Genomic DNA, 12258 nt, shown 5'->3' on the forward strand with positions numbered 1-12258 from the left:
AAATAAGCTATAGTTTTGCGCCCTTACAACTACGTGAGTGCAAGTTAGAAAGGGATCTTAATTGAATGACTCTATGATTTATGTGTACATCGACTCTGTCTCAAAATTTTCATACCAGATTCTGGAAACAGATAAGCGATATCTATGTAACTGAAGCGAGAAGAAGTAAGACCTGGCTTTACAAAAGACTACAGTTTAATTTAAAAGTACTCACCTTTACACTTTTGCATGTGTAGGTCTTTTAGACATTTGTAGTAATTAGGAAAACAAACTATACCAGACACTATCTGTAAGATACCAACTATTAAGGGGCAACAAGAGTATGTTTATCAATAGGTAAGAAAAAAAAAGTTGACTATTTTTGAAAGGATTTTATTGAAAAAAAAAAAAAAAAAAAAAAAAAAAAAAAAAAAAAAAAAAGTACATAAACGTATGCACAACGGCCTCAACAATGTCTAGTTTTCCTTCGACACCAACTTTCGCAACTTGTCCAAAGAAATTTTTGACTCTACACGGCGCATTTCTAGTTGAGCAGCTGCCTGCTCACCCGATACACCATCCCGAGCAGCCAACCGTTCAACCTCTCGAATCACCACCATTCTTCGACTCAAGAACCGAGATTCTCTACGATCATCCTTTCGCCAACCTGTACCGTAGCGTTCTTCAAGAAAACGAATGGATGGCCCACCCACAAGCCCCACATCATACTCACGCCAAGCATCAGTCACAGTGACCAAGTTTCGGTTCATCCTATAGTTGGTGTGGGGCTCGTCGTCATGATTTGCGCCGGATGCCTCATCAACCGAGATAGGGGCCGTCAATGCTGGTGAAGATTCCAAAGTCATTGGAAAGTTGGACACAGAGGATATACCAGGCTGGTTTTGGAGTTGTTCGACGGTATGCATCAATAACTCAGCAATGTTACCGGTTACGGCTCTCATGTCGCTTTGTTGGGCACTAGCGGTTGAATTCACTTTGTTTTCAATGCTGTCAATTTGAGCTTGTATAACTTTCAATGATGTCGCCAAAGAGTTGAAGCCGGTCTTCATTGTGTTCGCAACCTCTGGCATTAGGTTCTCCAGTTGATGATTGATGGAGAACTTTTGATTGTCCTCCAAAATTGACGCTAACGACTGACGTTCGAACTGGGAGTATTCCTCGGTTGCAAATACTGGACATGTCCAAAGATAATTATCCGGGTACTTTTGCTTCAATAAAACAGAGTCCTAATGCAAAAAGATTTAAAAGTTAGTGCTGTAATTATGAAATAAAGTTATTGTTATTTTACCTGTAAAAGAACTCTACGCAAGTAGCGCATCAACATCAAAAAATTCGTACCAGCGATGTCCTTTTCAATCTCCTTGGCATCGAACTTTGCCTGCCAGGCCTCAATCTCAGGGAAGATTGACTTCTCTAGTCCAACAGGAGGAACCGCTACAGACCTGGCCAAGAAGTAATCGCCATCACGAACAGTAAAGCCAGCAAGTACTTTAATTGCTTGTACTGGCAACGTCACCACATACGACCCCACCATACGATCGTTGCTCCATCTACCCGCCATACGCTGTTGGTCACTTGGAACGTTTTGGTTGCTCATCATGTTGAGGGCACTCTTTCGATTGATGTGAGTGACCTTGGACGAGTTGATACCAATCTCTTCAAATGCCTCCTTGTAAATTTTAACCTGCTCATCATAGGTAATGCATTCCTTGCTGCCTTTCTTATTAAACAAGTAGGTGTCATACCAGCTCTTACGGCTCGAAAAGTCGGGAAAAGTTTCATTTTCAAAATGGAACCGAGAGAAAAGGTGTACTGCAAGAGCACCAATTGGACAAAGTTCAACATTGTTGTGGCGAAGAGCCGATCCATACTCGGTTTTTCCATCCTGATTGGTCTTACCAAAAGTGATTGTAGCAACCAAGGCTATACATTGCGAAACGCCTTGGTCGTTAAGCTCGTTTTGGAGCAGGTCGGCCAGTTGCATACCCAAAGCCGTTTCACTTCGCAAAAGCATTGCATGACTGATCATAAACAAAAGGCGATTTCTTGTGCCAAAAGTGGAATTTTGTCGCATGAAATAGCAACAAGCAGCAAGGTATTGTTCTCTCGTGTAGCAATCGTTCAAAGTATTGACACCACGATCATGATGACTTTCTCTCTTTCTTTTTGTTTCCTTCTTGTCCAAAGTCTCCAAGAAAGCGATTACCAAAGGTCCTCTGACTGGCTTTTCGGTCATGAATCCTAAAGCATGTTGACTGGCACCGAGATCCATGCATGCCTTAACGTAACTGTAAATAGACTCGCGGCCCAATGGAATGGGTGTTCCATCCGGATTTGCTCTGTTCTTGCGACCACGCTTGACAATGAATTCTCTCAGGAAGTAGCTAAGCTTACTGTCGTTGACCAAAACTCCATCAGAGAATCCTTGATTAATACACCAGGTCTGGTTTAAGTGTATGATTTTAGCAATTTTATACTGTAATGGTAATTTTTTTTCCTACCTTCCATTCAGCTTGTCTAAGAGTATATAACTTTTCGGTGTTTCTAGGGCGTTGTACTCTTCTTTCGGCAACAATAACTTGGCTGTTACGTTCAAGCTCGAGTCTAAGTTCAAGGTCTCGTTGGAGATCTTGATCAGGTTGAGAATTAGTGACGTGGTTCATGGCAATATGTATACGTTGAAGGTTATATTTTTTTTTTGGGAAAGACTAGATACAATTTGATAAACAGGTGCTATTTATAGTTGAATCAATAAGAAGTTCGAGAGTGATAATGACGAATTAAGAATAAAAACAAGACTATAATGAGATGTCAACAATAATAACAATAACATTCATTCTTCTACTGCGTATATCTTGTAGCACAATATTCAGGGGAAATTGTAGTTCTTAATAAGGATAGCTGTGGCACCTCAATGTGGCTGATGTAATTTCCATATGTTTTCATATTAATGTTATTATTTAAATGTATGTCTTATACTTGTATGAAGGATGATATGAGATCAAACCTGTACTTAAAGTGAATAATCAGTATTTAACATATAGTGTCAATAAGAATTGTATTTAGGATTATCAAATGGGAGATTTAAGAAGTGTAGATAGAGTCATATATTAAGTATATAGCCTCAATCACGACACTTGATACCAATCGTATATAAACGTATCAACTATATTACAGTTGCTCAATATTGAATAAGAACAATGTAAAACAGGTCGAATAATTAATTTCCTTACAAAATTTAGACACCTACTGGCACATGGCAGTAAAAAATTGACGCCTTTTGACAAGCGTAAAATGCTGGTAATGTAGATTTTACTTGGATATTTTACCTTCAAATTGCTATTATCAGCCATGAAAAGAACGTATATGACTAAAAAGCATATATAATGGTAAATATTATACGACAATATGGCATTTGTATTAAAAATGGTTTATACATTAGTACCTAAAGAAAGCTATATCATATAGAAAATTCGTGATAAACGTAAATAGAAAACATATAGGGAAGTAGACAAAACAGATTTGTCTGCCTGAGGCTATTCAAATTTTAAAATTCATGCCAATTTACCCTACTGGGCAAGCTGTATTCCACTCAAAGGGGACCAAAACTGGAAAGAAATATCAGAGTCGCTCAACAAGCGAGTCCCACAAGTTAAAATGTAAAAAATCTGACGAGCAGAAAAAGGCTGGGTTGCAATCACAAGAAGGGCAGTAAAGAGTAAGGCCGTTCCCAAAAACAAATCACTCAATTTGTAAAAAAGAATAGCACCCCCCAGTATAAGTACTAGCTTATAACTATACTATACTCAGGATAGCAATGTGGCCTATATACCAGTAAATTAGACATGCTAGTTTAGTAATTACCAATAATGCTTTAAGTCATGTCACACTTGTTTTTACTTTTTTGAATAAATCACTAATTTGTAAAATGCCCAACCCCCCATAAATTTTGGCTGGTAAGTTTTTTTTTTAAAGTTTAAATTACTATTTTGAGCGAAATGTTTTTGTTCCCAAAACGCGAAGAATTTGCTTGGGAACGGCCTAAGACATCAAGCAGTCTTATCAGCTTTTTTAATCAAAATCTTTGCATTACCCAGATATGACTAAAGCACAATGTCTTTGTCACTTTAAAAGATTAATGTGTCTATCGTAGAGGCAAAAACCGTAAACTTACTCTAACGCCTTTTGTAAGAAGATATAGCATGCTCTCTTGGGATGATGGTTACTCATTACGCGTTTTTTGCACGTCGTACAATCATAGAAGAAAACGCAGCGTTTAATTTCTAGACCATGGCACTCCTTATGCTGTGACCGATGAATACGCTTGTCCGACTTGATGACGTGAAACGGCTTCAGCTACACCTCAGGTCATATATTCCACCTTTTCAGTATTTTGGAGAAAATTCTAGGTGCTCATTTTTAATCATTCACCAAGAAGACATGCAACAAGCGTAAATTCAACAAAAGGCTAAACCAACACGGAAATAAAACGCTCCGATACCTTTTCCGTTTCCATGAATAACGACGTTCACCAATAAGTATGTGTTTAATCGACGCAGTTTTTCCCCTTTTTTTATATATATATATTAAACCACCTTACCTAAGTATGACGGGCAGTGCTAAAAAACAGAGACAGCACACATCAACATTGTATGAAAAACTAAAGAACACGTACATAATTAAGTCAAGTCCCTGCAAAACGTCTGGTTCCAGCACCTCCATTTCGTATTTGGAGTTGAATTATGTGTGGTCAACAGGAACATACGCATTTGTAAACTGTCAAAATATAAGCCGGTTGAGGTGTGTTATCTCTGTGTTAAATGTGATTGTGATATTTATTCTTTTATGGGGCCTTCTTAATCAAAGTTCCGCCCGAGTCATAAATACATACGGCTGGATCAAATGATTGTCGATTGGGCAAACTTTTATATATACACTCGTAGGAGATAATATAAATACATTTTATCATGTTATGTGGACGTTTATTTATCTCTTTAAAAATCATTTGGCGACTTTAACAATTAGTAAACTGATGGAATTCGTATGAATTTGCCGTAACATAAAAACAATAAAAACAGGTCACTCGTAATTGACCTAAGACAATGCATAATTAGCATGTTTCGGAAGATGAAAACAAGCCACTGGCTATTCTTTCCCAGATACAATCTCTCACATGTTTTGATATAGAAAGCGCCCTCCCTTTTGCAATAAATTTCCATCCGTAACTTAGATAAAGATGAATAGAGACTCATTCCTTGTTTTTTTTTATTCTGTTTTTTTATATGCCTATATCAAAACATCACAAAAAGTATTTTTATGATTCTATTTCAGCAGACTGGCGATGTAACAGCCTATTTACAGCATGGTGTTTAAGGTTTTATTGTGTTTTTTATCCTTGTTTACACTGAACTGATGCGGCAGCTCTTCAAAGAAGTAAAGAAGAATGAGAGTGGTGTCAAAGAGAAAAGTTCACGCTTTTTTCTTATCAAACAGCCCCTGAGATGCGGACTTGTGACTGAAACTTAAATAACGCCAGATGTACAAAAAGTACGCGGAACAAAATATTGACAGTTTCCTTTTCTTACAAAATATAAACATTTCAAAGGTAAAAAAAAAAAAAAAAAAAAAAAAAAAAGCAACAACAAAATTTTAACAGATGGATAGATGAATACCATTCCCGTTGATGTACAACAAATGTTGATTAAACTTGGACTAAAGAAAATTTTGCAGTTTTTCAAGCAAGTTGCAAGAGGTGTCTATGATGAAGAAATCGATAACGAGATCCGGCAAAGTAATTGAATAACCCCATTTTTTTTGTTTTGGAATATTAATCCTTCTTACTAGGAAACCGAGTCGTAACCTTTGCTTCCCCTTTGGAGGTGGCTGAAGGCCTTTTAGACACTGCCGAATTTTTACCCGACAATACATCGCCTGTTATTTATTCGACCACCACACCTCCCCCTTCCCCTACTGCTACACCTAACACTGCCACTTCCTCCAACGCCACCATTGACTCTCCTCCTACTGCCACACCTGTCACCGCACATGCCCTTACACCAACCACCACACCAATCACCACACTTGCCCTTGTACCTTCCACCACCGCTACACCTACGACCACGTCTACCATGTATGAGTCTCTTGATGAAATAATCGAGTCCACCATGTCTGAGTCTCTTGATGAAACAATCGATAACGTTTCTGTTGTAGCTGTGGTTGCGGTGACTAAACTCCCTGATTATGCTGAAGTCGAAGAGTCAATCCGGTTCTTTGCTGCGCAACCTCCAAAAATGGTATCACTGACGATGGTCGTGTGTGGGTCAACCGATTGTGGCGGAGCTTATGACATGTACAAAAGGTGTAATGATCAGCATTTGTCAGTTAATATCATAAGGTGGGTATCTGCTATTATGTACGCTAAACATTATGATGCTCTTAGTAGAAGAGAACAAAAAGTATATCGTATGGCGGAGGTCTCCCATATCTCTGTTGATCAGCAGTATAAGATAATGTTGCTTGGTCGTAGAGGGTTGAAAGTACTTTCTATTTTTCAATTTAGTGGATTTGGATTGCTGTCAAAGTACAGCTGCGATAAGCTAATCAAGATTCGGGAACCAGCTTGGGAAAAGGAACTGGATCTTTTTCAGCAAGGAACTCCAATGCTGGAGAAATTGAGGACCTGCGCTTTCCACCCGGAATGGATTGCCCAAATCCGGTCGGTTGGTCCCCAATTGGGATTAACCAATACCGGAGAGCTTGTGTCTTCGTTAGGTGAAGAGGTTGTATCGGGGGAGAGAGAAAGACGTCTCACCCTTTACAAGCGTCCATGCCCATTTGCGGACGCTAACGCAAAGAGACTGAAATAAAACTTTTTTATAAAAATTACATTGATCCTTTTATTTTTACTTTTATGATGATAAAACATGCCAATGGCGTACTAAAATCGCACTATTTAACATATAAGATTGCATATAAAATTATTCCGTCGATCCTTGATTGACAGGTACATAAAATCATAACACTCGTAAAAAAATAACACCATATAAAATATCCTGACTTATACATCTACAACTCAGGGTCACTAGATATCCTAGAAGAATATCTCATTTCGAATAGTAGATTGGTTACACTGATAAGGCTCATCAGTCCTTAGTAAATACAGCCAATAATACCAAGTGAGCACAAACTAGCCCATGATTTTACCCACGCTTTAAATAACTATATGTACCCCTTTTTCTTTCGGACAGTGCTCACGGTACCAATTTGCGTGCTTTAATAATATTTGCGCACTTCTAAATCTCAATTCGCGTAAATATTATTGGCCAACTTGCGCATTTCTAAAAATTAATTTGCATCTCCAGGTACACGGAAAATTCCTTCGGAAGTTTGACCATTTAAATCATGCGTCATTCTGAATTTCATTTTGCGTTTTAAAAGAATAATATTTGCGCGGTTTCTTGGCCAATTTGGGTTTACTTTTTAAAAACTTTCAACATGCATTCAATCACTGGATAACTTACCTTTGAAAATGGTCAGGGGGACATTGTTGACGAGAACGGAAATGAGGCCTTGGACTGGGAAGAAGAAGTCAATCCTTATAACACAAAAACTTTGAGTAGCTTTACGCAGTATCCCAATCTGAGTGGACCGAGTGGTGGACCAAAAAAGTATTTTCTCGTTTTAAGCGCTATAAACAAAACACTTGCCGAATATTTGGAAAAAATGCTCAGGCATTCCGATCCATCTGGTCCCATCTGGTAATTACTCCAATAAAAAGGTCAAAATACGCGTCTGAGACGAAAAGCTACATGAGGTTCCTTTTATTCAAATAAATAAAATTGATCGATTTCAAATAAACGGCAATTTGTTTTATAATTCAAATAGAACGTTGTCCTGTAATTGTACCAAGAGGAATTTTGATATAAAGGCTGCCAATTAGCATCCTTCTACTATTTAAAAATTAAATGTGTCAATATTTGTGCTTCAAGTTACAATTTAATCTTAACAAACATCCCAATTTGACATATATTATTTGTTGCCTTTAAACAAACAAAAAAAAGGCAAATATTTCAGTTTCATCTACATAGTATTAGGAACCCAAAATAATTTTAAGTTGTTCAGTTAGGGTTTTCTAAACAAAAGAGACGATGCTCAACTCCTTTACTATTTGTCCAAGGTTATTGTATAAAATTATGAGCTTTACTTTGTTATAGTTTTAGTGCCGAAACAATTTGTGACACATCTCTTGTCTAAGTCATTTGTTGTGATTGTCGTGGTCGAGGCTATACACTTAATATATGACTTTATCTACACTTCTTAAATCTTCCATTTGATAATCCTAAATATAAGTCTTATCAATACTTTATATCAAATAATGATCAATTACTTTATGGACAGGCTTGATCTTATCTTCATACAAGTATAAGACATACATTTAAATAATAACATTGATATGAAAACATATGAAAATAACATCAGCCACATTGAGGTGCCACAGCTATCCTTATTATGAACTACAATTTTCCCTGATTATTGTGCTACAAGATATACGCAGTTGAAGAATGAATGTTATTATTATTGTTATTGACATCTCATTATGGCCTTTCTATACGGAATCATTACATCCGAGTATTATCTGGATAAATCTACCCACGACCGTCATTAGCCCATCTGTTATTAATGTCTAAAAATAACGTGTTTATAAAGACCCTCTTTTATTTGTTTATTAAAGCCTTACTTAATTTTTGCAAGTTTGATAATTTTCTTGTTTTTATTTATAAATCTTCATCGATTTGCACAAAATGACAGAAACAATAAGCGAGAAGTAAAAGGATCAATACCGCTGATATAGCGCTAGTACGGATTTAGACAATAGGAGGTTCCAGAATTAAAATTTAAGTTTGCAAAAATGTTGGTGTAACTCTATATATTTTTCACTTTCTGAGTCCCCCCCCCCTTTTTTTTCAATGAAAAAAAATCAAATTTGTAAGACTTTGTATCGTTTACTGTGTCAAGTAATAGAAAAAGGATATGGATTAGATTAATGAAATATGTCGAAGCATCATGAAATATCCTGCCCTTGAATTCTAAGTTTTTAGACTAATTTAGACTATATTTTATTTTTGCAAAAACTTACCTCAATTATGAATTTAGGGCATGCTTATATTAACTTTGATAATAAAAAAGTTTTAAAAGTATTTTTTTTTTCTTTATAAATCAAACTACCCCTTGATTTATTACAATTCTTACATGTAAAAGAGTAAAGAGTCTACGACGGGCTTCAGCAAGAAGATGTAGTAATTCTATAGTTTACAAAAGTCTACAGTGACAGTAACTAAAAGCGGAGGAAATTCTAATGAGGGCCCTCGCAAGCACATCAAACTATTTTTAATTTCCTCTTTGGTACTAAGACCAACTTTCTGATAAAACTCTTGGTCCAAGCAAAAATTAAAGCGTTCAGGGAGGGTTCTACACCAGAATACAACACAGTTGTGAATATTGACATTGATCCTTTCGCATAATTCATCAACACTTTTATCTTGCATCTCCTTTAGTCATTATAATAACGGAGTAGGGATAGGTGATGATAATTTTAACAGCACAGCGTAGCTGAAGAACTCAACTACATCAGAAAAAAAGCATTATTGCTGCTTGAGTAAAAAGAGAGTCTGAATAAAATCATCTTGTCATTGTGCTAAAATTAATTACACGAACATTTCTAAATTGTCTGAATAAATTGTCTGAATAGAAATAAGATAATGTTGCACGATCATTGAATAGAGGATACTATTAGGACGTCATTAAAAACGTGATTTAAAAAAATAGAAAAAATGATTTGAAGTAACGTGATTTTGTCCTTTTTTTAAAACTTCCCTTTTTTGATTTTGTTCCATGCTCTCACCTCTAACTATAAAACGTTGTATGCGAGAGCATTATCGTCTCCCTTCTTTATTTTATCTTTCTTCTTTAATTTTCAATACACTGGTAAGTCTTGACATTGGCATTGACATCAAGCGGTTGTTAACTGTATGCTATGAAGTGTAGTTGTGTGTTATTTTGTTTTAGTTGTAGTTTCTTTTGTCGTCTTATTTTATTCAATTCACTCATACCAACTTGGTAATAAGTCTTTCCCCCTCCTGTTCCTTTTTAACTTTTATTCATATGATTGCATTTCTTTTAGTTGGTTCATTTATTTCAATAAATAATCTCTCATAAATAGCCGTCAAAAACGATCGTCTTAAATTAAAATGCATTTATGATAAACCAGATAGATCTGACCAAAAGCTTTGTTGAAATATAAATCCGCATTCAATTAATAGGATGGCAACAATATATAGTTTTCTATACCATTCTGGGTTTTTTTTTTTTTTTTTTTTTTTTTTTTTTTCTTTTGTTCTACCAGTTAACATATTACCGAAAAAGCAAATAAAAAAATACATCAGTAGTAATCACAAATAGCTTCCTCGGGATATGTCTAGAACATCGATGCCATTTTTCAGCCGATAGCTCTACAATGACCTTAAATCCGCTGCACTATTCCAATGTTAATATTGAAACAAAGCTTTTTTTGCGCTACTACCATATGCTTGAAGCTAGTGCTTAATTTATACAGAGAATTCACATTTTCTATCTGTGAAGTACTGTTTAAACATTTGCTTATATCCTTTTGTTTTTAATTTTTTCAAGTGTTACTGTAAAGGATTTAGAAAACAAACACAAACAATACGAAATTTACACTTGTTCTATTAAAGAAAAATTTTGCTCTTATTACTACAACTATAATTTTCGAATTGGATGTTATCGAATTGATGTTATTAAACTGACCGCAACTTAAGACGAATTCAAAAGCTGTATAAAAAAGCAAAAAGTGGAATTTCTTTGCAGATTTACTGGCATAATATCATCTAATGATAATCGCAAATTGAAAAATAATAGCTACATAAGCAGCCGAATAATTTCCGAAAATCCAGAAATGTAAAAGATCAATATTATACAGCACAAACTACTTTTCAGTCAGATATAAAGACCGAAGTATTTTTTAAAAGCAAACAACGTTTATTCATATAAAAATTGTTTTGACAAACATATAAATGTGGTCGTGGCCACAAATAGAGTAACGAATCTCTTACAAAGTCATTCTTTGCAGATGGCCCGCAAAAAAAAATTTACCGTCAAGGAAAACGCTGAATACAATTATGGTTTCTGTTGAATATCACTGCGTACGACTCCTTCGCACAGTCTGCGTACCGTAACCTCGAGTGATTTCATTCCAAAAAAAAAAAAAAGCATTCGACGGAGCTTACGCTAAAACACGATTGTAGCTCGTCCGAGAGTTTAAATCCTCGTTCCAAACACTAGCTCATGCAAAAGACAAAACATATCACATTAAAACGAAAAAAAAATGAAAATACGTATAATATCTAGTGAACTGAAATCCTGAAAGGGGGGTAGCTTCACCAATTTTTTCGGTGAATATGATATCATCTATAAAAAAACGTTAAAAACACTGAAGAATTCAGCATATCTACTAGTGTTTTAAGTATATTGACATAGGGCATGGTTTTCATTAACTAGAATTGAATGCAAAACGTCTTTTTAACTTTATTTTTCAAAGAACTAAGTTCTCCTCTCTTTTTTAACTATTTTTAAAGGTTATTTTAGGACATTCTTCAGATATATATTCTATTATGATAGAAATCAATGAACATCGTTTCTCTACTTTGCCATTTACATCACTTGCTATACCGTTGTTTCTATGAATCAAGATAACACCACCGCAATTAAATTAAGTAAAGTCATATTTTACGTATTCTTCATTTATCATCACTAAAATGTTACAAAAGCTCTTGTTTGGTCTGACTGTACAACTAGTATGACATATATAAAAGTAGAGTAGTAGACAAAATATGATGAAATGTACATCTTATAATTTGTACTCGAACGTCATTGCAAAAAACAAAGAAAAAATAAAAAAGGTCGCACCGAGAATCGAACTCGGATCACCGGATTCAAAGACCGATATGATAACCATTACACTATGCAACCAACTTATGTTTATAAAATTATAATTTATAATTTAATTTGTGCTAATGTAGTTTTAAAAATCACGTGACAATCACGTGTAAGTTGTTTTATTGGTCAGAAAGTGTGATGACCCGAATTCTGGGTGGAAGAGGGATTATCAAAGATATTTGATTACTTGTACAGTTGTAACTTTGAATTCAAACGATGTTGCATTTTCAGACAAAGCAAGATTAA

General features: G+C 35.4%; 1 protein-coding gene and 1 non-coding gene across 2 annotated transcripts; one reads left to right on the plus strand and one right to left on the minus strand.

The window, feature by feature from the left end:
• Nucleotides 1–5566: 5566 nt before the first annotated feature.
• On the plus strand, nucleotides 5567–6866 carry EV154DRAFT_607118 (uncharacterized protein; the record flags this gene model as incomplete). The annotated part of the gene is made up of 3 exons (XM_051607591.1): nucleotides 5567–5605; nucleotides 5665–5791; nucleotides 5845–6866. Exons 2-3 carry the CDS (start codon nucleotides 5665–5667, stop codon nucleotides 6864–6866), a joined length of 1149 nt encoding a protein of 382 aa, XP_051451747.1. The 5' UTR covers nucleotides 5567–5605.
• A 5107-nt stretch (nucleotides 6867–11973) lies between these two features.
• On the minus strand, nucleotides 11974–12045 carry EV154DRAFT_t132. Its single transcript has one exon. It is a non-coding gene; the product is annotated as a tRNA-Gln (tRNA).
• Nucleotides 12046–12258: the final 213 nt, after the last annotated feature.

The sequence above is a fragment of the Mucor mucedo genome (genome assembly GCF_025094135.1).
Source record: "Mucor mucedo strain NRRL 3635 chromosome Unknown EV154scaffold_173, whole genome shotgun sequence".
Lineage (NCBI taxonomy): Eukaryota > Fungi > Mucoromycota > Mucoromycetes > Mucorales > Mucoraceae > Mucor > Mucor mucedo.